At 63.9% G+C, this 25,780-nt stretch overlaps 4 protein-coding genes across 13 annotated transcripts in view; 1 reads left to right on the top strand and 3 right to left on the bottom strand.

Moving 5' to 3' along the window:
- RNF213 (ring finger protein 213) overlaps positions 1-3,603 on the bottom strand; it is a 57,781-nt gene extending 54,178 nt beyond the window's left edge. For 4 of the 5 annotated variants that reach the window (XR_012652608.1, XM_075044153.1, XM_075044157.1 and 1 more), the window contains exons 1-2: positions 3,488-3,603; positions 2,142-2,278 (exon numbers count right to left, since the gene is read on the bottom strand). Coding sequence is in view for 4 of the 5 variants with exons in the window: in XM_075044153.1 (XP_074900254.1) it covers positions 2,142-2,265 (124 nt within the window). In the remaining variant the exon portion in view is untranslated. Of the gene's footprint in view, positions 1-2,141; positions 2,279-2,833; positions 2,860-3,487 lie in introns of those variants that run through there. The other variant, XM_075044154.1, reaches the window with a different exon arrangement.
- Positions 3,604-5,173: 1,570 nt separating this feature from the next.
- SLC26A11 (solute carrier family 26 member 11) lies at positions 5,174-13,946 on the bottom strand. 4 transcript variants are annotated; one of them, XM_075044147.1, is made up of 17 exons: positions 13,750-13,946; positions 13,550-13,636; positions 13,077-13,269; positions 12,801-12,886; positions 11,820-11,899; positions 10,863-11,005; positions 10,401-10,576; positions 10,173-10,245; positions 9,717-9,767; positions 9,305-9,365; positions 8,874-8,929; positions 8,623-8,763; positions 8,367-8,494; positions 7,842-7,941; positions 7,426-7,562; positions 7,028-7,100; positions 5,174-6,209 (listed from the first exon to the last, which is right to left on the bottom strand). In XM_075044147.1, the coding sequence occupies exons 1-17, from the start codon at positions 13,936-13,938 to the stop codon at positions 6,115-6,117; spliced, it is 1,869 nt and encodes a 622-aa protein (XP_074900248.1). In that variant the 5' UTR covers positions 13,939-13,946; the 3' UTR covers positions 5,174-6,114. The 4 variants fall into 4 exon arrangements, with proteins under 4 accessions (XP_074900248.1, XP_074900249.1, XP_074900250.1 ...); XM_075044148.1 differs by having other exon boundaries at positions 7,426-7,559; XM_075044149.1 differs by having other exon boundaries at positions 13,550-13,885.
- Positions 13,947-14,005: 59 nt separating this feature from the next.
- Positions 14,006-17,877, top strand: SGSH (N-sulfoglucosamine sulfohydrolase). 2 transcript variants are annotated; one of them, XM_075044151.1, is made up of 8 exons: positions 14,006-14,174; positions 14,487-14,647; positions 14,894-14,999; positions 15,566-15,716; positions 15,988-16,144; positions 16,388-16,469; positions 16,555-16,758; positions 17,106-17,877. In XM_075044151.1, the coding sequence occupies exons 1-8, from the start codon at positions 14,075-14,077 to the stop codon at positions 17,663-17,665; spliced, it is 1,521 nt and encodes a 506-aa protein (XP_074900252.1). In that variant the 5' UTR covers positions 14,006-14,074; the 3' UTR covers positions 17,666-17,877. The 2 variants fall into 2 exon arrangements, with proteins under 2 accessions (XP_074900252.1, XP_074900253.1); XM_075044152.1 differs by having other exon boundaries at positions 17,158-17,503.
- Positions 17,878-18,421: 544 nt separating this feature from the next.
- Positions 18,422-25,656, bottom strand: GAA (alpha glucosidase). Of its 2 annotated transcripts, XM_075044137.1 has the most exons (19): positions 25,213-25,656; positions 24,989-25,134; positions 24,445-24,610; positions 23,933-24,029; positions 23,730-23,849; positions 23,444-23,562; positions 23,172-23,303; positions 22,902-23,012; positions 22,608-22,721; positions 22,401-22,485; positions 22,160-22,277; positions 21,608-21,741; positions 21,323-21,474; positions 20,932-21,080; positions 20,680-20,821; positions 20,363-20,461; positions 19,995-20,159; positions 19,361-19,513; positions 18,422-18,898 (listed from the first exon to the last, which is right to left on the bottom strand). In XM_075044137.1, the coding sequence occupies exons 1-19, from the start codon at positions 25,618-25,620 to the stop codon at positions 18,839-18,841; spliced, it is 2,670 nt and encodes an 889-aa protein (XP_074900238.1). In that variant the 5' UTR covers positions 25,621-25,656; the 3' UTR covers positions 18,422-18,838. The 2 variants fall into 2 exon arrangements, with proteins under 2 accessions (XP_074900238.1, XP_074900239.1); XM_075044138.1 differs by lacking the exons at positions 18,422-18,898; positions 19,361-19,513 and having other exon boundaries at positions 19,997-20,159; positions 20,634-20,821.
- Positions 25,657-25,780: the final 124 nt, after the last annotated feature.

Here is a 25,780-nt window from a genome sequence, read left to right as displayed (position 1 = left end):
AGACAGTAAGAAAGAAAACAGTTCTCAGCTGGTGGCAAGCAAGCAGAATATGCACTGACTAAATGTATCAATTGAACACAGAGGAGTTGCTTTGCTGTTCCCTGCTCAACAGCTACCACTAGCAAAGACACCATCCTCCCTAGCACAGCCTCCTTCTCTCTCCAAGGCCCCTGCCGTTAGTAGCAGAATAATTAAGATAAGAAACCATTGTACTGAGGTATTGATCTACCCCTATCCTACCTTCAGCTAACATGCTACTGGACAAAGCAGCAGGCACGGGGAACCACAACTGCCTGTCAAAATGCTCAAGGACCCTCAAGACATGCAGTGACAATACATGGGCACTTGTCACCTTTCACAGCCTTCTGGACTGGCCATGTGAATTCTACCAGGCAGCTGAGTGCTGTGCCCAGGAAGGCATGGGAAACTCCCTTTTTATCTTCAACAATTTCATCCAGCCCTTAAAACCTGTGAAAAGGCAGCTCAGATCCAAGCCAGGCATCAGAGTAGGTCTCTACCTTCTGCAGACCTGTTTCACAGGCTCTTCAGCACTGCCTCTAACCCAATTTTGAGAGCAAAAGCTTTTAACCTCTTTGAGTGGAGATCAATCAACACCAAGAGACATTGATTTCCTCTCAGTATTTTTTGGGAGCAGCAGCACAAAAATCACAGTGAAGGTAGCTCACAGCCCCTTTGAGTATTACAGCCCAAAGGCTGCACCATGCTTAATGACAGCTGGTTGTTTTGTACCTCAAGCAGGCACCCTTTGCAATATTGTTTCATATCCAATTTACTATCATGCCATTATCTGAAGAGTTTAAACTCTTCCGTGAGCTCTTCCTGCTCCTCAGTGACTCTGTTGACAGGGCTTGACCTGCACACATTTACTTGGTGGAACTCCCTGGTCCCCCAGAAAGCGTATTGGTAAAGCACTACAACTCCTTCCACCTTTAATCATTGCCAGAAGGAGGTATGCCGTGATTGAGAGACGGGACACAGCTTGATGCAAGCAGAGTGTCGTTTTATTGTATATAACACTCGTTTATATACAAAATTAGAAGACACGTTTTTTAAACTGATTGGTTATTATGCTTCAAAGTTCCTATCAGCGCACGCTTATTGGTAGCTACTTAAACTTTAACAATTGGACTGTCAGCAACTAAGCTATTTTTGCAAAAGACTCTAAGTTCCAGCCCTTTATCGAGCATGACTCACAGGTCAGTAGTTCTCCAACACATCAGTGCCTCTCTGTTTCCCTTATCAGGCCTCCCAAGGTTTATAGCCTACAAGTTCCAGCACATCCGCTTCTAACAACGGAGCAGTGCCCGCCGTCCTGTCTGATTCCTTCAAATCTCTCCCCACAGAGGTACAAAGCTTTTGGACCACCAGAACAGATGCTTTGGATGTTTCTCCAGCATTTAAGAGCTGGAGATCCTGGGTTTGTTCCCTTGCCATTCTGGATTGCAGAGGGATGTGCTAAGAATTGATCTTGTCAAGACTACAGCAGGCTGATTCTGATTTAGTGTATTCTTTTAGGATCCTACTTCTTCATATCAACAAACCAAAAGCAATTCTGGTGGCCCAGTTCATTCTCTCTTTAGGCAAATAAAGGATTAGGAAATATTTCCCGCAGTGTAACTGCATTAATCGTGTACTTGATTCTGTTACTGTTCACGTAGGCAGAATTAGCATGTTATCAAGCAGAAATTCAGGGAGTGAATTCTAAACCTAACAATAAGCTGAAGATAGGAAATTCTGGTTCAAGAGGGACTAGACCGCTCTTTGTAATACAGCATTCCATAAAAATGGCACCAGTTCATTAAGAAACTAGTTAAACACTGCAGATCTGAGTGTGGAGAATGTGCGTAGGAGGTGTCAACAACTGACTCGCTTCTCTCTCCGTCCCCTGCCAGTCACTGCAAGGCAAGGAAAACTCCCTCTCTGGCCAGTAATGCATGGGAAACTTGAGACAGGAGCAGCATGTAATGACCTGGCCAGAGCAGAGCAGCCCAGACCTACACAAGCACTGGGGCTAACACAAGAACCAGTGGACACCTGCAGCCACTGGTCACCGTGCAGCCCCAGGGCATGCCAGCCCCCCCACATCGTCCCCAAGCTCACCCCACATCGCACCCTCGTACCTGAATCCTCGTCCCCAGTGCTGGCGAAGGGAGCCAGCTGGGCCCCACACCTGCTGCAAGAACCAGGAGAATCATCGCCAGAAACAAAGCGACACACACGGCACTTCATGTTTCCCAGCCACATACACCACGATAAGCTTTTCGGAGCCACAGAGGGAGAGAAAAGGATGGGGCAGAGAGAGAAATAGAAATATTAATGTGAAGTAATGAACCTTTGTCACATAACCTTCCTCCCGGCTCTGGTTTTATTTTCAGGAAACAAAAGGCCCTCAGCGGCAGGGGCTCCGCCGGCCGGGCCCCAGCAAGCAGCCGCTTCCCTCAGCTGCGCCAGGGAGGAACCACAAACACTTTAAAAAACAAACAGATAAAACCAGCTACTCCGCTCTGCGCAGAGACCTTCCAAAACTAGAGGCGTTTGGGAAGGCGCCAGCCCCGGCAGGGCACAGCGAGGGCAGCGCGGCCCAGCGGGCCCTGAGGCGGGACGAACCGTCTAGCCCGCCGCCAAGGCGGGCTCCGGCGGCCTCGCTGGCAGGCCCCGCTCCCTGGCTCCGACCGCCCGGAGGTCTGCAGGGTTCTGCTCCCACCAGGCAGTGCCGGGAGCCCCGGTCCCCCCCGGGCTGCACCGGGGGAGGGCTGGGGCCGGACCGGGACGGCCGGGCCGGGACCCTCGGGCCGCAGCCCCCCGCCCTCACCTGCACCGCCCGGGGCGGAGGCGGGGCTAACCCCTTGGGCGGAGCTTATATGCAAATGAAGCGTGGTTCGTTCCCCGCCGAGAAACGCCAGCTCCCCCCCTCTGCCGGGTAGATATGCAAACGAGCCGGGTGGATAGGCCAATGGCGTGGCGAAGGGGCGGAGGAATGCAAATGAGGCCCGTTAGGTGAGGGCTAGCGGGCAAGGGGCGGGGCTGTCTGCGGCTCCCAGCCTGAGCGGGGAGGGGCGGGGTCACCGGGGTCACCGCGGGTTGGGGGCGAGGATGCCCGGGGTCACCGGGGGGGGGGGGCGCCCGTATGGCCGGAGTGCACGGCGGGGAGGACCGGGATCACCAAGGGTAGGGGTGTCCCGGCTGTACGGGGAGGGGACAGGAGGAGAGGGGTGCCCAGGGGATGGCCGGACGCACCGGAGGGTCGGAGCTCACCGGGGAGGTCAGGGCTCACCGGGGGTCTGCAGCGGGGCCCGGAGCCCTCAGCGTGCCGCCCGGGGCCCGGCAGGGGAGCCCCCCCGCGCCGCCCGCACCGGAGCCCCCGTGCAAGCCTAAGCCCCCGGTGTCCCACCCCAGCCCGCAGCGCAGCCCCGCCGCCCGGCCCGGCCCGGCCCGCCACCCTCCGGTCCCGGCAACGCAAACTCACCGACGGACCGGGGACCGAGCCGGGGAAGCGGCACTTGCCGCCGCCGCCTCCCCTCCGGTAAAGTTTCGCTTTTCCGCCGAGCCGCCAAGTTTCGTTTCTGGGACGTCACCGCCACCGCCGCCCCCCGCCCGGCCCCGCCCCGGCCAATCCCGCCTTCCCCCCCCCCGGGCGGGTCCCGCCCTGCCGCTGTCCGTCCGTCCGTCCGTCCGTCCGTCCGTCCCCCCCGCTCCGCCACCGGGGACCTGGGCGTCTGCAGGCGGCAGCGGTGCCCGAGAGCGGGCCGGGCCACCGGGCATCCTCCCGGGCACCGGAACAAAGGGCCGCTGCCGGTGGGAGGGGGGGGCGGATGCTTTGCTTTCCCCGGGACCCCCAAACCTCGGCCCGGTACCTCCGTACCGAGAGCTTCCCGACAGCCCAGCCCGTTGTGGAGGGGGTTGGGAGGAACCGTGGTGGCCACTTCCAGCCCGGAGCTGGATGCCCGCTCCGGCTGCCCCCGGGGAGGGGGGTCCGGGCCTGGAGCTCAGCCCCCTTCTCTCCCTTCTGAGCCCAGATTCAGCAGCTCCCAGATCTCCAGCAAAGCCCCTCTTTTTTTTCTACTTTGGGCTGGTAGGGTGGAGATAGACCAACCCCCCCCCCCCCCCCGCCACTGCCTGGAGGGTAACGTCCCTCCGGCCACGATCGATCGCTTCTTGTGGCCGTCCGGTCTCGGAGCTGCTGCAGCAACACAGGCAGCAAACGGTCATAAACAGGCTCCTCGGGCTGCTGGAGCGGGGCCGTGTCAGCCCTGGGGGTGGCCGTGGGGTGTTTCACCCCTCTGTTGAATGCACGTGCCCCCCCGGACGGCGCAGGGATGCAGGATAGGGCCTGCCAGCAGCGGCGGGGAGGGCAAGTGTGTTGGAAGAAAAGATACCGTGCTGGATCCAACAGTCGAAAGTGGGGATGCGGCTGTCACCCCGTCCCCCAATCCAAGTGGGACCAAGCTGACCTGATCTTCACTAGTGCTCACACACTCACCCGCACACACACTAGTTACACATGACCGGCCTTTTTTACCCCCTTACCCTTCTCTTTTCCCACTCTTGTTCCTCCCAGCATCCCCGAGCAGGGGGTTTACCTGATCCCCTCCTGCCGCTGTCTCGCTGAGCTCCTCTCTGGGCACACAGAGCAGCTTCCACAGCACGACCTCAGGCAGCGCAGGGCTGCAGCCAGCTGCCACACAACATGAAGAGAAATGGGTCGAATCTGTCCGGTCTCTGTGCTGGTCGCTCCTTGTCTAGAGAGACAGATAGATGGATGGGAAGAGAGGGCACGCGTGCTCTTCCAGTTCTACAAATGCTTATCTGCTGCGATGCAGCAAGGAACTTGCTGCCCAGCTCTGCTCCGCTGCAGAAGCCAACACTCCTCCAGCCTCCAGCAGCAGGACCTGTCGGCCCTGGCAGTTTTGTGGCTCCCGGGCACCTCTGCTGCCCCTGCAAAACCTGCGAAATCCTTTGGCAGGAGGACCTGTGCCCGAGCGTGCCTCCAGGCACTGAGCAACCAGGCAGCCTGAGCCTGGTTTCAGTTTCTTTTCCTTGGTCTGCTCAGCAGCGCTCAGAAATTAGAGTTTAATTTTTCCTTCCCACGCAAAGGTAAAAAGCTTTTCCCACAGGAAGGCAGAGATCACGCTGAGTCATTTGCAATTACTGCTTTATTATACCCTCCTTATAGGGGCGTCAGCCAAAGGCAGCTCAGGAAAACTGCTTTCTCCCAAACGCTGCCTCCCCCAGCCCCGCTGCCTAACAGCACTATTGCTTTTTGCACTCATTTTACACCAAGGCAAGCACAAGCTGGTGCCATGGTGCCTGTCCCCTCCGGTGCCTGGCAGGAATGGGGTGAGGAACTGCACCCAGAGGGGGACAGCCCAGCCCTGCCCGACGGCAGCGTTTGGCAGAGCACCCCACAAACCAAGAGGGATCAGTAAGGAGCAAAATCACTGATGTTTTTCATCTCCCAGCAGCCTGAGGTTGAGAGCTGCAGCATGCCCTTGGGCTTGGAGGGCAGTGCTAGCATCATTAAAACTTGCTTTGACAAGAGTACGCTCTGCGTCACAGTTCAGTATGTCCCAGAATAAGAAAAGGCTCCAGAATTAAAACAGCTGATTTAAAAAAGATGGCAGCTTTGAGGATGGGGAAGGCCTGGAGGAGGAATGGCTTTTTCCCGATGATGGTGATCGGGAACCATTCTGCCCCACTAATCCCTTCCACGGACCGCCTGTCCTTGGTCTGCAGAGGCGGCGAGGTGCCAGAGCTCTGGTGGGGCTGGGAAGCTGGTGCGGGACCAGCCAAACCCCTGCTCCCAGTGTCTCCACCAGTGCTCCCTCCCCTCGTGCCGCCTGCGCAGCCTGTGTGGGTTTGGGCTGGTGCTGCTCCATCCTCCCCTGCGTGGGACAGGGGGATGGTCCCAGCCCCGACAGACATCCCAGGAGGCAGGGCAGGGGCAGGTGGCTCCCGTGGAGTGTCTTAGTCGGATGTCACCGGGATGTCACCGCCACCGCTCTGCGTGGCACAGGACGTACAGCCCTGGCACAATCGGAGGTGAGGAGATGGTAAGGCGACGCTGCCCAAGGAGGTCCCAGGCGGCTCCTCGACTCACTGGATGAGCCCCGAGGGCAGCAGCGAGCTCTCGCTGGTGCTGGCGAAGGGGGCTGCCCCGCTGCCCCCCGGCTCTGCTCCTCCGCACCGCTCTGAGCCAGGAAGGGGGAGAAGCAGGACAGAGAGTTAAGCCAAGGCTCGTGCCCTGCTTTCAGCTGGGATAGAGTTAATTTTCTTCCTAGTAGCTGGTATAGTGCTGTGTTTTGGATTTAGTATGAGAATAATGTTGATAACACACTGAGGTTTTAGTTGTTGCTGAGTAGCGTTTACACTAAGTCAAGGACTTTTCAGCTTCTCACGCTGCCCTGCCAGTGAGCAGGCTCGGGGGGGAACAAGAAGTTGGGAAGGGACACAGCCGGGACAGCTGACCCCAACTGGCCAAAGGGATATTCCATCCCATAGGACGTCATGATGAACAATAAAACTGGGGGGAGATGGCCAGGGGGTGGCGGCCCGCTGCTCGGGGACTGGCTGGGCATCGGTCAGCAGGTGGTAAGCAATTGCTTTGTGCATCACTTGTTTTGTATATTCTTTTATCACTGCTGTAATTTTCCCGTCTTCTTCTGTCCTATTAAACTGTCTTTATCTCAACCCACAAGCTTTATCTTTTTTTCCAATGCGCTGTCCTGTCCCACAGGGTGGGGAGTGGAGCAAACAGCTGTGTGGTGTTTAGCTGCCTGCCGGGTTAAACCACAACAGCTCACCGTGAATCCCGGAGGCCGGGGTGACCCTGCTCTCTGGAGGGGCTCCTGCTCCCCTTCCCAAAAGTCAGGCCCATGCAGCCCCCCGCACTGCAGCTTTGGGGCTTGACAAAGGTCAGATTCCCAGGTTTGTCTTTCAGATCCCTGCTCAGCAGCAGCCTGGGGGACCCCAGCCCCGGGAGAACACCCAGGACAGCCCAGAGCCTCACCTGCCTCCTCCCAGCTGGGGAAATGCTGGAATCCTTCTAAGTCTGCGGACAGCAGGACTTGGAGAACAGGGTCCTGAGGACAGAGAAACCTGGGCTGCGGGAGCCTGCTGCTGGCCCCTTCCCATCTCTCCAGGGCTGTGACCCCCCCAGCCAGCCCAGGGCGGAGGATGCAGCCCTTCCCCGCCGTCCCGCATCCCACAGCTGGGCTCAGATGCTGCAGCCTCCACCTCTTTGAGACAAAGGCACTTGAGATGATGAAGGTGCTACCAGAAGAGAGGCAATAGCATCCTTGTGGCAGCTGCCAGCGGCCAGGGCAGAGCCCATCGGCGCAGACCCTCCCCTGGGGGAGCAGAGCTGATGCCTGGCACGGGGGCCAGCCGAGACCGCATCCCACATACCTGCAGGCTGCAGAAGGCCAGCGAGAGGCCGTGCTTGCGCAGCTCCTGCTGCAGCTCTGCCAGCCCCACCACCGCTGTGTAATCAATGCTGCTGATGTGGCAACAGTCCAGGATGATGGAGCGTGATGGAGATGCTGCTGGAAGAGCATACGGTCATGTCCCTGATGAGCCCAGAAATGATCAGCCTGGGGGACACAGCCCTTGGAGCCAGAGCCATGGCTGGAAGGGGTGAGACAGCCTTGGGAGAGTGGCAGCAGCCAGGGACTGGTCCCCACCGCAGGGAAGCTGTGCTGTCGCTGCTTGCACCCGCAGCCTGCAGGTCTGGGCAGCACTTGCCACCCCCAGAAGTGATCCAGGTGGGCACCGGGTTACAGCCGGGTCCCCAGGACAAGCCGGTGGGCCGGGGAGCACCGTACCTGCCAGAGCGCGGCTGCACATGACATCCCGGAGGTACTCGATGGCTGGGAAGTGCAGACTGCTCCCCGGCTGCACGAGGAGCGCGTCCCCCTCTGACACCTGCACAGGACCCCAGTGGAGGGGGACAAGTCACGGGGAGCTCAGGGCTGTGACCTTCCCCAGGCAGGGACGACTGCCCGCGTGACAAAGCAAAGCCCCGTCCTCCTGGCTGGAGGGGGACACAGGGGAGCCCCCACCCCTCAGGGAAACTCCCCTCCTGCAGACACCCCAGTGTCAGCAGGAACAGGGACAGCAATGCCTCCCTCTCCTGCTCTCAGCTCCTGGGATACTCCTTTCCTCGTGATCTTTGAAAGGGGTCCCTGTGCTGCGCCGATGGCAGACTGGGGACACGGGAGAGGATGGGAGCGGGAGACAACCACCCCGCACCTCAAAACCCAATGCCCTCAGGGAGCCCCCTCCCAGCTCCCCGCTCCCTGGCGAGCCCAGCTGGCCCTGCTGCATCCAAGGGGAGGTGTGAAGCCCACCTTTATTGGAGGCCTGGCAACGGAGTAGAGCAGAAGAATCCCTGAGACCAGCACCCCAGCCACGATGCCGTACTGGACCTCCCAGAAGCAGAGCAGGAACGTCACGCAGAGGGGCACGAGGTCCAGCCCTGCAAGAGACAACCCAGGCTCGGCTGTGCCTTGTCCTTGAGCCACAGGGCCCTCCAGGACAGCGCCTGCTCCGCAGGCAGAGCCGGACTGCACCAGGGGATCGACCACCCCTGGCTCGTGCCCTCACTCTTAACCCGCCAGAGTGTCCTGAAGATCCCAGCATCAAACATGGGGACCACAGCCGAGATGATGACGGCGGCCAGCGCCGCTTTGGGGATGTAGTAGAAGAGTGAGGTGAGGTACGCCAGCGAGAGCAGGACCAGGGTGCCTGCAGGGGATGGGGAGCACCTGAGCCACGGGGTCCCCGATGCCCAGGGGGGAGCAGGTGCTGGGCACGGGGACCTGCAGAGCAGCCCACGGCAGGGTCAGGGTCTCTACCTGTGACGAGCCCTCCCGCGGGGGTGCAGACACCCGATTGCGCGTTCACCGCCGTCCTGAAATGTAAAGCGACGCACTGTCCCAGGCTGCGCTGGGGCTGGCCGGGGCCGGCAGCTGCCCCCACCCGCTGCCCAAAGACCCCACCCAGGAAAACTACCCACCCTGTCAGACCCCACCGGGGAGAAACACAAGCAAACCCGTGGCTTCCAGCCTGCAGCGGGACCGCAGAGCACGCAAGATGGGGGGGAAGGTCTCGCGGGACCCACGCATAGCCCGGCAGCCAAGGTGGGCAGCTGGGGACCAGAACACGAGCTCAGGGACCCACTGGGGTCCGCACAACATTCCACCCAAGATCACACAGAGCCCCCTCACCGCAGAGCCCCAGCGAGCATCCTGCGGGCTGGGGCTCCACTCCCCGTCCTGCTACCCACCGGCCAAAGCTGCCCGTGATGGGATACGACGAGACGAAGGAGCCCAGGATGTTGGCAAAGCCTGCAATGGGGAAGGAGAGGGGCTGGGGATGCAGCAGCCGAGGAAGGCACTGCCCGGGGCTGCAAGATGGGTCTGTGTCCCTGTCATCACCCCCTCCGTCCCCAGGCTGGTACCCGGGACCGGATCAGATCCCGTCCAGCTGTGTGAGCTGGGCTCAGGCCGCTCTGGAAATTGCTAAGTTGTGAGAAAGGCTTGGGGTGGGGGCAGCATGCAAGATCAGAAAGGTAAAACTTCAGACAGAGGTAGGACTGCTGAGATGGGGATCTCTGGTAGCTGAGAGGCTGCAGGACACACAGCAGCACTCGGGCCGGATCCCCACCCCCTGCTCTCCTGCTCCAAGTGGCCTCTTACCCATAGCCAGCAGCTCCTGGTTGGGGTCAATCCTGTAATCGTTCTGCGAGGCTGAAAGGAGATGAGCAGCTTTGCCCCGAGCCTTCCACAGGCAGAACCTGCCACGCACATGGAGCAGAGCCGGCAGTGCCTGGCACAGCTGTGGGCCCCATCCTGGCACCCCCCTGGGGCATAGGAGCACCCTGAGACAACACTCAGCTCCTGTGCAGATTTTGGCTGTGCGCGATGTGGGGAACCCCCAGCCCACTCCCCAGTCATGCATGGGAGAGCTGCCTAGCTAGGGCAGGAGGTCGGCAGCACCCGCGGGACCCCTCCTGCCAGCCCATGTTATGAACTGGGCTTGGTACAAGCAGCCCAGTCCCTCCCACTGCCCCCATGGGAACAGCACCCTTCCCGGCACCCCAAGCCCCCTGCAGAGACCCCTTCCATGAGTGTAGGCGCCTGATGCAGCCGTACCAAAAGCCTTGGCAATCGCAACGGTCTCCAGCAGGCCCATGAGCGGGACCACGGCCAGCCCGACCCCCATGTCCTGGGAAGGAAGGATGCGGTGAGTGGTGCCACCGAGGGACGAGGGTCACCCCGCAGCAGAGCCTCCTCCCGCTGCGTGGGGAGCCAGCAAACGCAGGAGGAAGGAGACAGCAGCCTGCGGGGAGCCCAGCCTCCGCCGGCCAGCCTGGCACCCACCTCCGCCATGCTCCAGAAGGGGACGGTGCCGTTGGGTGCCGCCATGGAGAAGCGTGGCAGTCGGAAGGCAGGGAGGCCCTGGGGGATGCTGCCAGTTAGTGTGAGCGGCTGGGACCCCATCACCTGGAAGGAGTAAGCTACCAGGCCAGCAAACAGGACTACGAGGGCGTTGCATGCTGCAAGCAGAGAGAGCAACCATGAAAACCTGCCCGGAGCCCGGGGGGGCAGGAGGGACGGCAGGAGGAGGTACCTGGGCTGCTGAGGTCTCCCAAACCTTTGGAAGGGGCATGCACAGTGGCAGGACCATCCTTGGGACTTTGTCCTCCCCGACCCACCTCCAGGTCTCAGCTCCTGCCCACCTGGGCTTTACCACTTCCAGGCTGTCGCTTCCCTGCCCCGAAGAGACGAGACCCCAGGAGGGATGGGCACGGGAGGAGAGAGGGCAGGGGATGGCCAACGCACCCGTGGCAGAGGTCCAGACGATGAGGTAGCTGACTCTGACAGCCAGTGGCTCCGCAGGGGCAGCTCGGGGCAGGCGGCTCTTCATCACCCGGAGCCCTGCCAGCGCGGCCAGGCAGGCCAGCCCCAGGACGGCATCCCCAGCCCTGCAACAGGCACATCGGTGCCAGCCCAAAGATGCTGCGGGGCACAGGGAGAGGCACCCCAAAGCCCTGCAGGAGGAAGAGCGTGTGCCCGGGTACGTGCCATGGCTCTGCAGGGAGGTGCATAGCTTGCAGGGATGCTGCCGGGACCCCCGCACCACCGGCAAAACGAGTTGCTTCCCCGGGGGGCAGCAGGAGAGGGAGGAGGGGGGGGTCCTCTAGTCAGCGGTATGATGTTAATGGGTTTGTGGGCTCTTTGTAAACAGGAAAGAAGGTCCCCTGCAACAGGCAGGATCAGTGAGGCAGTATTTGCCTCCTCCCCCTCCCGCTGCTGCCCCTCACAGCTAGGCAGGGAGGTGTTCTGCCAGCCGCGATGAAGCTGACCCTGTGTCACTGTGCTGTGTGAGAAACGCAGGCTGTGGCAGAGACCCCTAGCCACGGGTACAGCTAACAAGAGAGGGCGGGGGGCACGGGGATGCCTAAGTTCCCTCTTGGACTGTCAAAAACTGGAGGAGGATTTAAAACACAGACAGTCCCAAAGACGTGCCTTTGGGCTGGCAAAATCCTGATGTACCTAACTGGGAGCAAAAAATAGGACAAGCGTGCCCCATCCTTCCCCTTTAGCAGCTTGGGAGCCCGTGTGCTCCCCCATCTTCAAATTTCCAGCTGAAATGGAAATGGCTGAGAAGAAGCAGTTGTGTCACAGTGCTGGGCAGGGACCGAGAAATTGGTCCAAGGTGTGACCGAAGAAATGGGGAGCAAAGCAGCAGAGCCCGAGACCCCAGAGCTGCAGGGGTACAGAGCAGGGTGGGCTGACCTGGTCTCCCCAATCCTCCGCAGCGTCTCGTACACCTGCAGGAAAAATTGCCGAGGAATCCCCTGCAGTCCCAGGATGTTCTGTGCAGGAAGACAAAGCCTGGTGAAAGCCTGGCACAACCTGAGCTGCCACGTGCCATGGAAGGACTGCCAGGAGCACCAGGGCTCAGCCCTGGCACACGCACGGTGTCGGCACTGCTGGTGGGAGATCTCCTCACCGACCACCCTGTGCTCCCGCATGCACGCCAGGACAGCCCTTTCCCTGCACAGCTCCATGTGGGCCAGGCTCACAGATGCTCTGATTTTTTTCCCTGTTCCCAGGCCCTGAGATGCCTCCACCCTGTCCTGCACACACGACTGCGCAGCTCCCAGGAGGGGGTTCAGTTTGGGGCCCCAGCCCAGCCTGCGCAGCCCTGCCATCCCCTCGCACCGTGCCAGGAACAGCAGCAAGGCCCCAGCGCCTTCACATCAGTCCCCCGCTGCGACCGCAGCCATTAGCCAACACCGGCCCTCTGGTTCCTCGCACAGCCTGACACCATCTCCCGGAGTCTCTGATTTTGGTTAACCACAAAGGAAGCATTGCAGCCCCAGAAGAGCCAGAGGACCTCAGGTCCCTGAAAGGCCAGCAAGGGACCAGTGGAGCTGCAAAGCCACCACACCTCCCATTGCTGCAAAGCCACCTTGCCGAGAGACTCACCCAGCACCTCCTGCAAGTGACCAAATCAAATGTCCTGGTTTTACTGGTCTTCTGAATGCCACCAGCTGGTCACAGACAGAGGGTGCGTTCGGCTTGGTCTGCGCAGAGCAGAGCACTCGGGGACCCACCAGAACGGCTGGCAGGGAGGACCCGTGCCCTCTTTGGGGTTCCTTCCTCTCGCACCGAGCACACTGCCCAGCCTGGTGCTAAATCTCCCAGCTCCACAGCACGGCCGGCTCCAGGAGAGAGTGGGCAAGGCATCCAGAGCAGACCAGCAGAACCTACCTTGACCTGGTTGAAGCTAATGGTGATGGAAGCAGCCGAAGTAAACCCTTTAATGACTGGGGAGGAAATGAAGTCCAGAAGAAAACCTGCACGGGACAGGCAGCAGTAAGCACGCTGCTGGCCCTGACGGGGAGCACAGGGTGTTTGCATGCACACAGAGCTGTCACAAGAGTTAGCAGGACAACCCCAGCGTCTCAGAGAGCACAGGGCGGGAACAACTACAGGATGTACAGCGATATCCTAAAAATACAACCACGGATGGCAAGAGCGTCTCACCGAGGTGCAGGAGCCCCATGGCCAGCTGGATGCAGCCGGAGAGGAAGGCGAGCAGGATGGCATAGACAGGCTCGTGGAAGGCGTAAGAAGAGACCAGCAGCGACATGATGGCGGTGGGACCCAGCGTCACGTCCTTGGCGGTGCCCAGGAAGCAGTAGACAAAGCAGCCCATGAAGGAAGAATAGAGGCCGTACTGCACGGGGACAAAAGGAGCACCGGCACAAGGCTCTCGGAGCTGCTGGGAGATGCCAGACACCGCCAAGACGAGGAGAGCTGGGCCGCCCTCGTGTCCCTCCGGCGCCCGCGCCCAGCCCTGAGCAAACACACGGCGCCTGCGGCTTCCTGCCCTGGAAAACGGGCGACGGCACGAGAACCGGCTCTCGGCCGCCGGCCGTCCAGCCCCCCTCGCCCTGCCCGCCGGCGGGCGGCGGGTGGGCGACGGGCACCCACGTCCACAGGGCACGGCCACCCACCTGGAGAGGCAGCCCGGCCACCTCGGCGTACGCCAGCGCCTGCGGCACGACGGTGAGCCCCACGGTCAGGCCGGCGATCAGGTCGAGCTGCAGCCAGGCCAAGGAATAACGCGGGAGCCAGCGCAGGACGGGCAGCCTCGTCCGCAGCCCCGGGCACGGGCAGCTCTGCCCGCGCTGCCGGGGACCCGGCGCCGCCATACCCGGGGCAGCGTCCCCCAGCCCGGCCGTCTCCGGTCTCCAGCCCCGCTCCGGACGCGCCGCGGGGTCCGGAGCTCTCCGGTCTCCCCGGGGAGGCGGCAGGACGCCCCGCAGAGCGCGCCGGGCCGAAGCGGGGGGAGATCCCCCCCGCGCCCCGTTCCCAGCCCCGGGACCGGCGGCTCCCGGCGCATCCGGCGGCTCCGCCCGGGCCGGATCTGAACCGCCGGGGCCGCCTCATGTGACCGGGGCAGAGGAGGAGCCGGGGCGGCCGGAGGAGCCGCCGAGCCCCGCCGCCGCCCGCCCGGTGCCGGTGCCGGTACCGGTGCCATGCGGGCCTGGGCGCTGGGGGTGCTGCTGCTGCTGGGCGCGCTCCGCACCGGCGGGGCCCGAGCCCCGGCCCCGGCCCGCAACGTGCTGCTTCTGCTGGGTGAGTGCGGCCGCCGGCCCGACGGAGCCCCGGGACCGGTCCCGGGTCCGCCGCCCCCAGCCCTGGGACGGGGTAACCCTGCCCGGGGCTCGGGGAGGCCGGTGGGCGGGGGGAGGGACGGTCCCGGGGGTCCGGCTGCATCCCCTCTGCCGGGATGGTCACGGCAGCACCGGCCCCAGCCCGGGACGTCCTCAGCCCAGGGCTGCTCCCGGTGTCAGTGTCCCCTGGGCTCTGCCCCCCCCAGCACGGCTGGGGACACGCCGGGGGTCAGGGCGGTGCCGGAGGGCTCACCCCGCACCCCTCCCGCTGCAGCGGATGACGGTGGCTTTGAGAGCGGCACCTACAACAACTCGGCCATCCGGACACCCAACCTGGACGCGCTGGCCCGGCGCAGCGTGGTCTTCCAGAACGCCTTCACCTCCGTCAGCAGCTGCTCCCCCAGCCGGGCCAGCATCCTGACCGGCTTACCCCAGGTAGGGGCATCCGCGTGCGCCGGGGTGGGGGCTGCCAGTCCGCGGTGGGCGCTCGGGGATGACCGGAGCCGGCGTGCTTACAGCATGGTCACAGGACCTGGCGATCCCCCCATTCCCACTGACCCTCTCTCTCCCCTGACCCCTGGGACCTGCTTCCCATGCACACACACTTCTTGCACGGCTGGACTTGTTTGGGGGCCAGGCTGGCAGACGTCGTCCAACCGTGTTGTCTCTCCCTGCTTGCAGCACCAGAATGGGATGTACGGGCTGCACCAGGACGTGCACCACTTCAATTCCTTCGACAGCGTGCAGAGCCTGCCCCGGCTGCTCAGCCAAGCACGCGTCCGGACAGGTAGGGAGCTCTGGGCAAGTGACACGGGCAGGGAAACCCCCCTGCTCTGTGCACCGAACCCCATCGGCTGCGAGAGCTTGACGGCTGACCTGCCTGCGAGCTAGACAGCACCGACTGGACCCTTGCCCATGCTCTGTGCTGACACCTGGGTTTCGCTTTGCTCCCCCCACCGCTGCTCCTCTGCCATCCTCGTTACACCTCAGTTTCACTTCTGTTCCCCATCCCGCTCCTTCCTGGTTCCCAGGCTCACTCAAGGCTCGTGCTTGACCCAAACTTCCACCCAGGCTGTTCAGCTGCTCTCGCACTTACCCACACTTGTGACCTGGGGCAGCGTGGTCCCCGCGTGGGTCCCATTTTCTGACCAGATGTGGAAGTGCCTCTGCAACCGGCAGAAATGACTGGAGAAGCTGGCAGCATCTTCCACTCTCACCAGCGTTTGCTGAGCGCAGCCCGTGCTGGAGTGGATGATCTGTGTCAGCTCCCTGGAAGGAGACAGCAGCAGCAGCCAGCGTCCTACTCCCCGCTCCCCGCTTCTCCCGGCACACCGCCTGTCTGCGTTCTTGCAGGGATAATTGGGAAGAAGCATGTTGGGCCCGAGGCTGTCTACCCCTTTGACTTCGCCTACACAGAGGAGAACAGTTCGGTCTTGCAGGTTGGGAGAAACATCACTCGAATCAAAGCGCTTGTCCGGCAGTTCCTGCAGAGCCAGGATGAGAGGTGAGACGGACCCAGCGTCCCTAGGGCAGGCTGAGAGGGGGCACGGGAGAGGAGAGGGAAACCGGCCTCGCTGAAGACATGTCTCCATGTCCCAGTTGGTCACAAATAGGAAGGGACACCTTGTCTCAGGGTCACCCCACATCCAGAAGCCCAGATTAGGTGGGACTCCCCCCGTCGACCCCAGCTCACCCCTGCACAGCCCAGGGAAGGTCTCGGGGGGGTGGGCAGCCCTTTGCTACACCACCTCCACCTCCACCCTCTCCGTCTCTAGGCCTTTCTTCCTCTACGTCGCCTTCCACGACCCCCACCGCTGCGGGCACTCCCAGCCCCAATACGGGGCCTTTTGTGAGAAATTTGGCAACGGAGAGAGAGGCATGGGCTGGATCCCTGACTGGAAGCCACAGCTCTATCGCCCAGAGCAAGTGCAGGTGGGAGCCTGTGGGGCTGCATGGGGCTGTACGGGGCTGCATGGGGCTATATGGCGCTGTGCGGGGCCGTATGGGAGCTGCACACTTCGGCAGCCTCCGCCGGAGCCAGGCCGGCTGCAGGCTGGCCCCCACCTCGGTCACTGCCGTCAGCGTTATGGGCGACAACTGGTGAAGGCCACCCCGGCGTACCCGCGACCTCCTTCCCTGTGGTCGCCACGTGCCACTTTCCCGTTCTGCATTTAGGTTCCCCACTTTGTTCCAGACACGCCGGCTGCCCGGGCGGACCTGGCAGCCCAGTACACAACCATCGGGCGCATGGACCAAGGTAGGAGCCGCGGGGGCCAGGCTGCTGCCGGCGAGCGCTGCGATCCCTCCCACCCCCCCCCTCAGCTCTGCCCCTCCATCCACAGGGATCGGGCTGGTCCTGGAGGAGCTGCGGCGTGCCGGCTTCCACAACAGCACGCTGGTGATCTACACCTCCGACAACGGCATCCCCTTCCCCAGCGGCAGGACCAACCTCTACCGGTCCGGCACCGCCGAGCCCCTGCTGATCTCCTCCCCCGAGCACACCGAGCGCTGGGGGCAGGTCAGCCAGGCCTTCGCCACCCTCCTGGGTAAGAGCCCGTGCCCCCCCAGGAGGGAGCAGAGGCACGCAGAGCTGTGCCGGGGGAGCGTGAGCGGGTTCCCACCCTCCCCACGCCAAAACCCAGGGTCCTCTCGCGGAGGACAGCCTGCAGCCCTCAGCATTGGCACGGCTGACCCCGGGGAAGGGAGAGGAGGGCTGACAGAGCAGCAGGGTCCCCTGCAGGGACGTCATCCCGGGGCTCAGCTCTGCAGCTCGTCCCAGGACCATCTGCAGCCCACAGGGCAGCAGACCCCGGGGACCTTTCTGCCCCTCTCCGGGGTTGAGTTTCTTCCCACGGGTGCCAGCCCCTCCTCTCACCCTTCTCTTCCCCTCCAGATCTGACACCGACCATTTTGGACTGGTTCTCCATCCCCTACCCTTCTTACAGCATCTTTGGCACGAAGCGGGTGCAGCTCACTGGAAAGTCTCTCCTGCCAGCGCTGGAGTCGGAGCAGCCGTGGGCCACCGCCTTCAGCAGCCAGAGCCACCACGAGGTGACCATGTACTACCCCATGCGAGCCATCCAGCACCACCAGTTCCGCCTCATTCACAACCTCAACTACAAGATGCCCTTTCCCATCGACCAGGACTTCTACGTCTCGCCCACTTTCCAAGACCTGCTCAACCGCACCAGGGCCGGGCAGCCAACCCACTGGAACAAGACCCTGCACCAGTACTACTACAGGGACCGCTGGGAGCTCTTCGACTGCAGCCGTGACCCCACCGAGAGCCAGAACCTGGCCCCTGACCCCCGCTACGCCACCGTCTTCCAGCTGCTTCGCACGCAGCTCTTGAAGTGGCAGTGGGACACGGGTGACCCTTGGGTATGTGCCCCTGACGCTGTCCTGGAGGAGAAACTGAGCCCCCAGTGCCGGCCACTGCACAACGAGCTGTGAGCATCACCTCTGCCTGGCGTCCCCCATTGCCACGGGACAGCCGTGCGCTGCCCGTCGGGCACGAGGGGGTCGGAGCGGGATCCCAGCTGGGTGACGCCCCTCTGTATCACAAACACCGCCTGGCCCTGGAGCATTCAGGGATCCTCGTGCCTTTATTCTCGGCCAGAGAAGTCATAGGGCCAAGTTGCTTCTCAATAAAGCCTCTGGAGAAGAAGGCTCCGTTTTTACCTGGAGCCAGCTCCCGGTGCCACGGTCTCCGTGCAGGACTGCCTGCTGCCAGCCCCGCTGCAGAGGGGCGGCTGCACACCCTTTGAGGAAAACAGGCCAGGGGGTACCAGCAAGGAGGCGGCAGGGGTACGGTTTAATTTAACAAAATATCCAAAAAGTGCCCAGAGTCCCCGAGGTGCGCAGGCCCAGGGGTGACGTCGTCTGCTCCCTCCCTGCGCAGCAGAGGCTCGACCAGAGCCGCACGGTGGGGGCCGGGGCTGGCAGCCCCCGGACGGCAGCAGTCCCTGGGCTTGGAGCCGGCAGGACGGGCTCTGCGGCACAGCCAGGGCTGCGGGAGCAGCCGGGGGTCCCCCAATGCTTTGGGAAATGGGGTGAAGCCTGCAAGGGTTGCAGACGGTCCCGCTGGAGGCCCCAAGGCTGGGACAGAGCCAGGGGGTTCCAGCTGGGCAGGAGCGCTGAGCCAGGGCTCAGCACCACATTTCAGGACAGGCACTGGCAGACAGAGGCACAGGCATGGCCTGAGGGTGCTCCCAGCAAACAGCAACTTTATTCACAGCACCGCTCCCTCGCCCAGCTGCATGGATCCCCCTCCCCAAAAACACAGCCAGGAGACTCCCCGCAGTCCCTCAACAGGTTACCAGTTCCACATGTTAACAGGTTTGCTGTCTCATGAGGCACTTGGGTCTTTTTTTCCCCATTTTGGAGGAGATGAGGGCTTCCCCATCCCTAGGGGTTGTGCAAGCCCCCCCCACCCTGACGCAAGTCCAGTGCACACATCTCCAGTTAAGTCATGTTAGCCACAAGGGAAGCCAAAGCCCAGGAGCTGAATTGTGTGGGAGAAGCAGCAGCAACTCTGGTTTTACAAAGGATGGGACAGATTCGGCCCCAGAGCCGGAGGGAGCAGCATCACCTCTCCCCACTGAGTGGCACAAATCCAGCACGGGCTCAGGTCCAAGTGATCACAAACTGTTCCCACATTGGCAGCGATACGGGGACTCTCAGCACCTGAGTGGGAGAAGGAAGGGTCAGCATGGTGAGAACTGGCCAGGATGGAGCCCAGGGGGTGTCAGAGCCGAGGGGGGTGTCCTGCCTCCCTGGGGTGCACCCCAACACAGCCCCGGTCCCACAGACCTCCCCAGGAAGGGTGCCCATGGCAGACAGCCCCAGGAGCAGAGCCGTGCCACTGCTCCTCGCAGAGCTCCATCCCCATCCCCACGCATTCTTCCCATCCTCCATCTCCCCATCCTTGCCCCCTTCCACAGCCTAATCCTGCCCCAGCCCCAGGGCAGCAACGCAGCCCACGCCGGGCAGCCCTTTACGCTCCTTGGTGCCAACAAAGCAGGTACTGTGCCATCACTGCAGGCAAACCCCGCCAGACCCTCCACTGAGCCCCAGGTCCCTTCCCAGCCACCGGCTGGCAGCTCGCCCCCGCCGCCGCCCCCTCCCACGGTGGGGACAAGCACTCGCCTGCGTGTCACTGCGGTAGGAGAAGTCACCCACAAGGGCACCATTGGCCAGGACTTGCCGGGGAGGGCTGGTGACACCCAGCACGGTCACAGCCTCCAGCAGGACCCCGTCAAGGTGGGCGCCCACCTGCAGGAGCTGGCTGAGCACGGCACCCTGCGGGGACAGGGGTCCATCACTCCACATTCTGGGCTTCCAGCCACCCCACACACCCCCAGGGCTTCTCGATGTGCCCTGCCCGATGCACTGCCTGTCTGCAGGGCACCGGGTCCGGGGGGGTACGGGTACTCTGCCGTCACTGCGGAGCGGCAAAGCCATTTATCAGAGGGATGGGGCTGGAGAGCATCTGCTGCTACGCAGCACTGTGGGTGCAAGAAGAGAGCAGCCACCTCCCCAGCGCAGCCTCTCCCCCTCCTAAGGGGGTTCCCGGTGGGGTACAGCCCCCATGGGACCCCACCACCCCACCAGCGCACAGTGCTGTAGCCGCTCAGCCTGGCACTTTCGGCATGACGCACCTTGGCTGCACCAGGGCACGGTGCTGCCCGTGACCGCGTGTGCCCCAGGGCCACCAGGACCTGCGCGTGGCAGTGAATGCCCGTGTCCGGTGCCCCCCGCTAGAACCGCCCCCCTCGCTCACATGTGTGGCCAGGAAGAGGATCTCAGTGTAGTCCCCCTTCTCAAAGGTCTGCCAGCTCTCCCCGTCATCCCAGAACAGGTCTCCTCTAGCGAAGCCGTCCGGTGTCAGCGCCACGACCAAGGCCATTCCCTTCTTGCGGGACTCAGCGGTGCTGAATGCAGGCTCCTGCAGCCCAGGACCAGACACAGCTCCGAGCGCTGCGGGAGTCGCTTTTCCCCAGCCCCGGCCGACCACCGCAGCCTCGCGGCTTATTCGGCAATGTCCAGTCCGCCGGTGACCATGTTGCAGCCCTCCGTCCTGCCCCACGCGCCGGCAGGGGCTGGCCAAGCAGGTCACCGCGGCATCACCGCAGCACGGAGGGGGCTCACCTGCAGGGGCAGGATGTGCCCTGCGCGGACGTGGACGTTAATGGTGTCCAGGGGAGCTGGCAAGAGGATCCACTGCCCTTTGCTGTGGATGGTGGAGTCCTAAATGACAACAAAAAGGGGAAGGAGTTATTAGGCGCAGGGCACAGCGTGCCCGAGGGGGTCCCAGCCCAGCGTTGCTGCCCTCGAATGGCCACGAGAGAGGGCAGGCGAGGAAAGAGCCTTGAACACAGCCCTGGGGGGCCGGTACCAGTGGTGGAGTGCGGGGACCCACCGTGCGGCCACCTGAGACCCCCGTGGCGCGGCAGGGGAGCACCCACCCCCGCAAGGCTGTACCACGTCCCCGCCGGGAAGTAGCCGCTGACTTTGGTCTTTCCTGCCTCCAGCACGGGTGTGATGAGCAGCCCCCCGCCCCACATGAGCTGGCGGTCCACGGCCCAGGTGTTGGGGTCCTTGGGGAACCTGGGGAGGGATGCGGAGGGGTAGCGCAGCGCCAGGAAGACCCTGTGCCCACCTCCCGCTGAGCCCGGCGGGGACCGGCACCCATCGGCCCTGGATGGGTCGGCACTTACTCAAGGAAGAGGGGCCGTGCCACTGTCTCCCCGGCGGAGTGAGCCCGGTGGAAAAGGGTGTAGAGGAAGGGCAGGAGGGAGTAGCGGAGGCGGAGGGCATTCCTCATGGCAGCCTGGGCGGCCGGGCTGAAGGCATATGGCTCCTGCGGCTGTAGGGGAGAAGCCGAAGGGGAATGCTCGGACTGCGCGGGGAGGAACGGTGGGCGCCTTTTGGGGATGCAGGACAGACTCCCCACGGCATGACCCCGGCACCGATGGGACGCAGCCCCACAGCTGCGCCAGCCGCCTTCCCACGCAGGCAGGGCAGCCCCTCGCGCAGCCCCAGAGCACCCACCCCTGCCCCGTCCACCCAGCTGCCCCCCCCCCACCCGCGAGGGCTCCCGGTGCTCACCCGGGTGCCGTGGTCGTTGTGATTCCTCATGAAGGGGTAGAAGGCGCCCAGCTGGGTCCAGCGCACGCACAGCTCCTCGGACGTGTCACCCACAAAGCCGCAGATGTCGGCACCCACCAGCGGCACCCCGAAGAGGTTGAAGAGCAGCACCTCTGCGGAGGGGGTGCAGAGGGCATCAGGGCTCCGCGGCACCTCGGGCACAGAGCCCGAGGAGAAGCTGCTGGCTGTGGGGGAGGCGCGGGGGGGATGCAGGGGTGGATGCAGCCCCAGCGCCCCGCAGCCTACCTGGTACGGAGTAGTAGAGCTGCTCCCAGTCACTGCTGACGTCCCCTGTCCAGTGTCCCGCGTAGCGCCCGTGCCCAGCAAACGTGGAGCGCGAGATGACGAAGGGGCGCTTGCCCCGGACCCTCAGCAGCGCGCTGCGGGCAGGATGGGGTCCGCTCAGCACCACCCAGCCGGGGAAGGGGGTCAGCGGCTCCCGGCAGCAGCGCAGAGCTGACACGTGCCAGAGCAGACGCCCAGCACCATCTTGCCCATGGGGAAGGTGACATGGGGCAGTGCTCAGGACACAAGCCCCCAGCCCAGGAGCCAGCGCGGCTGCATTGCACCAGCTCCAGCCCAGGAGCTGCTTCCAGCCCCCTCCAGCGCTGGGCTGGCAGCAGCAGGCAGCGCACTGCAGTATAAACCAAACCCTCGCCCACCCACCAAATGCCCCCCACGCCCAAATTGCCCATGCTGCAGTGCGGGGAGGGGTCTCTCTCCCGGCTCTGGCATCCCCTGGGATGTGCACCAGCTCCTCTAGGACAGCAAGAGCTGCGGCACGAATCCCAGGCTTACTCGTGGGAGGCGATGGCCTCGGTCAGCCCGTACAGGCTGTGCAGGTTGTAGTGGGAGGACAGGTACTGCTGGCTGGAGGCACAGATGGTTCCAGCTCGGAGGCGTCCTCCAAACACACCTATACGGGAGGGGCGGTGGTGAGGGTGAGCTCGGAGCCTGCTCGGCTGGGACCGGAGCATCCCCGGATTCCTCCTGGGGCTCCTCGCACCCCCAGGCAGAGGCTGGTACTCGCCCCCTGTACCTGGCACGTAGGGGGGCTGCTCCAGGCTGTTGTTGGGGCAGCCATCCTGGGAGCCCTCCACGAAGTTCGATGGCTCGTTCATGTCCTGGGGAGGGAATGGAAGGGGAGGGAAAGGACGGGATGCCCTCGCTGCCGCGCCGGAGCCCAGCAGAACTGCAGGGCAGGAGCCAGTGAGCTGCAGCCGGCAGCTCTGCGGGGGCCACTCACAATCCACATGCCATCAAAGGGCACTTGGTCATGGAAGTCCTTCACCATGTCGTGCCACCACTCGTGAGTCTCGGGGTTGGTGAAGTCCGGGAAGGCCGTCGGACCCGGCCAGACCTACGGGAGTGAGTCAGCAACAGGCAAAGCCCCGCTGTCCCTGGCCCCACTGCACCCCGCAGCCCCCGTGTGCCATTCTCCCATTTTCCACCATGGCCATTCCCCGGGTGTTTCCCTCCAGCTCTCGGGGCCCCACGCAAGCCCCCTCCCGCGGGGACCAGGGCTGCTCCCCGTACGCACCTTCCCAATCAGGGGCTGCCCAGTGGCGTTTCGGATGAACACCCCTCGCTTCAGTCCCTCATCGTAGGGCTTGTAGGTGCCGGGAGGTCCCGAGCTGCTGATCCCAGGATCCTGGTGGTGCACAAAGCCAGGGCTTCACCAGCAAGGGCAGGGAACGGCCTCCTCTGCCTTCCTCAGGGGAAGCTCCATCACCGCCCTCAGGGACAGTCGGAAACCCCGGTGCCAGCCCACTCGTGCGGGAGCCCTGGCACGGCCGGGGGTGTCACTCACCACGATCATGATGTACCTCAGGCCGCTGCGATGGAAGTCCCGCACCATCTCCGGGTAGTCCTTAAAGCTTTTCTTGTTGAAGGTGAAATCCCTCTTGGCGTCCATGTAATCCAGGTCGTTCCACTGCACATCCTGCAAATGCCAGCGCCCGGTGCTCGGGGAGGAGCAGGGACTCCGGCACGCTCCCACGGGACCCCCGCCCCATGGGGGCTCCCCATCAGCCCCCCATGGCCGCTCCCAGGCAGAGGCTCCGGGGAGCAGCCGAGACCTACCAGAGGAAAGCGGGCTGCCGTCATGTTGGCCACGACCTGCCGGGTGATGTCGGTGGAGGAGTAACCCCAGCGGCAGAGGTGGAAGCCCAGGCCCCAGTACGGGGGCATGAAGGGGAACCCTGGAAGCCGGGAAGGGTGGGTGCTGGCCAGGCAGGCGCAGGGACAGCCCAGCATCGCGTTCCCCCGCAGCCCCGCTCTGCCCCACCGGCCCTACCGCGCCGCTCGTAGCATCCCGGCAAAGCCACCCCCGGAGCGCCCGTACCCCCCACCCACGGCTCGGCCCTACCGATGACATCCAGGTACTGCCGCACCACGCTCTTGGGGTCAGGCCCCAGGAAAACGTAGAAATCCAGGATCCCACCCGTCGTGCGCCAGGTCAGGGCCGGGCTGGGCTGCAGGAGCACGTCTGGGGAAGCACAAGCACCGGAGGAATAAGCTGAGGACAGGGACGGGGGCCAAGCCTGTGCCCAGTGCCTCCGCGGGACTCACCCATTGCGTTGCTGTTCAGCAGAAAGACACCGTGGGCCGAACCACCGTCCTCCATCCCCAGGTAGAAAGGGTGGGAGCCGTAGAGGTTGACCTGGGGCTGGAACAGAGCACAGCGCGGTGCCGGCAAGACTCCGCTGGAGACCCTGGCGCAGCACCCACCCACCCACCCAGGCGCCTGCCCCTCGCCTCTGCCCAGAAGCACCGTCACGGCTTGGAGTGCAAACCCAGGGCTCGCAGCCCCAAGCACTGCCCAAGTCGGCAGAGCTCTGCCCCGAGCAAGAGCCCTGGACCGCGCCGGGGAAAGCGGCTTCTGAGCAGCACAGACCCCCAGGGGGTACAAAGCCCGACCTGGGGACAACAGTCCCATGGGCTTGCCCAGGGCTGAGGCCAGGTCCCAGAGCTCAAGAGGCTCGGACGCCTTTTCCCAGCCCTGGACAAGACCTAAGAGGCCACGGGGCCGCCCCTGCGAGCACAGATGAGCCCTCTCCCTCTGCCTCAGCCCCACTCTGTACCACAGGCGCCATGTCCCGATTCCAGAGGGTGACCCTGGTCCACGCCGTGTCGAGGACCAGCGGCGTCAGGTGCTCCCCCAGCCCAGAAATGAAATGGGAAGGCAAGGAGGTGGAGATCTGCAGGAACTGGTCTGCGAAGAAGAGGGGCGCGACGGTGGTGTTCAGCCTGCCGGAGAGAAAGGGAGACTCTGGCAAACAGCCCCGGCGGTGCCCAGCAGCCGGGGAAGAGGAAGGCAATGAGCTGGAGGACCACCAGCCCTGGGGAGGGACACGGATGCTCGTCACCACGTGAAACAAAAGCAGGTTTTGGCTGAGCTCCGGGATTTCTGTTTCCCTTCCCAGCCACCGAATTGCGGAGGGGGTCAAAGCAAAGCCCCCGCAGCCACTGACAGCCACCCTGGTGCCATCCCCAGCGTCCCCTGCCGCACCCCAGCTCCCATCCCGCACATCACTGGGGTCGGTGTCAGGTCCCGCTTCCGGACCGAATCCCTTCGGGAAGGCGAGGGGGGGCCTTCACCCGGCTCGGGGCAGGACGGGCACTTACAGGACCTGCCCGCCGCGCTGCCGGTAGACGACGAGGCCGAAGGGATCCTGGTTGACCCGCACCCCGTAGAGCGTGGAGGCGGCTCGGCCGCTCACCCGCGGCGTGGCCAGGGGCACCTCGTAGCGCTGCCGGGCCGGGTCCCGCAGCTGCGGGGGCAAGAGAGGGGGGCGGTCAGCCGGGAGCGGGACCGGGACCGGGACCGGGGTGCCGGGTCGGGGGCGCACCGTGAAGCGCAGGCGGGCGGGGGTCTCCATCGCCACGTCCAGCCGCAGGCTGCCCACCTCCCCCGGTAGGAAGCTGGCAGCGACGCGGCGGAGCCCGGCGGTGTAACCGCTGGCGGTGGCCGTCAGGTTCTCCGCCCGGTAGCTGCGGTAGCCACGGGGGAAGAAGCACCAGGGAGGACCGGGGCCGGAGCCGGAGCCGGGACCGGGACCGGGCTCGTAGCAGCAGCCCCGCGCCTCGCAGCCCTCCCGCGACAGCAGCCGCTCGGGGCCGCAGTCGAAGCGGCCGCCCGGGGGCACCTCGCAGCCGGCGGCCCCGGGGCTGGGAGCCGCGGCGGGCACCAGCAGCGCCAGCAGCGCGGCGGCGGCGGCGAGCGGCGGCCCCGCCATGGCCCCCGCCGGCCCCGCCATGGCCCCCGCCGGCCCGGCCTCCCAGCAGGCGCGGCGGCCCCGGCCCACGTCACGCTGCCGACTGCGGGGCGGGATCGGCCCCGGGCGGGCGCCTTCCCCTTTCCCGGAGCCGCCCCGGGAAGGCTGGAGCGTTGGCGGGGGGGGGGGGGGGGGGGGCTTG

This window comes from Buteo buteo, chromosome 13, assembly GCF_964188355.1.
Source record: "Buteo buteo chromosome 13, bButBut1.hap1.1, whole genome shotgun sequence".
NCBI classification, from domain to species: Eukaryota; Metazoa; Chordata; class Aves; order Accipitriformes; family Accipitridae; genus Buteo; species Buteo buteo.
The sequence above is the reverse complement of the archived record's forward strand: the minus strand, read 5'-3'. Positions and strand labels throughout refer to the sequence as shown.

Coding starts and splice junctions, on each gene's coding strand:
- SGSH (XM_075044151.1), top strand. CDS start 14,075: ATGCGGGCCTGGGCGCTGGGGGTGCTGCTGCTGCTGGGCGCGCTCCGC. Junction 14,648..14,893: donor TCCTGACCGGCTTACCCCAG/GTAGGGGCATCC, acceptor CCCTGCTTGCAG/CACCAGAATGGGATGTACGG. Junction 16,759..17,105: donor GGCCTTCGCCACCCTCCTGG/GTAAGAGCCCGT, acceptor CTTCCCCTCCAG/ATCTGACACCGACCATTTTG.
- SLC26A11 (XM_075044147.1), bottom strand. CDS start 13,938: ATGCGCCGGGAGCCGCCGGTCCCGGGGCTGGGAACGGGGCGCGGGGGG. Junction 11,900..12,800: donor TTAGCTTCAACCAGGTCAAG/GTAGGTTCTGCT, acceptor CTTCCTGCACAG/AACATCCTGGGACTGCAGGG. Junction 9,366..9,716: donor CCAGGAGCTGCTGGCTATGG/GTAAGAGGCCAC, acceptor TCCCCATTGCAG/GCTTTGCCAACATCCTGGGC.
- GAA (XM_075044137.1), bottom strand. CDS start 25,620: ATGGCGGGGCCGGCGGGGGCCATGGCGGGGCCGCCGCTCGCCGCCGCC. Junction 25,135..25,212: donor CCGCCCGCCTGCGCTTCACG/GTGCGCCCCCGA, acceptor TTGCCCCCGCAG/CTGCGGGACCCGGCCCGGCA. Junction 22,486..22,607: donor CCTTTGATGGCATGTGGATT/GTGAGTGGCCCC, acceptor TTCCCTCCCCAG/GACATGAACGAGCCATCGAA.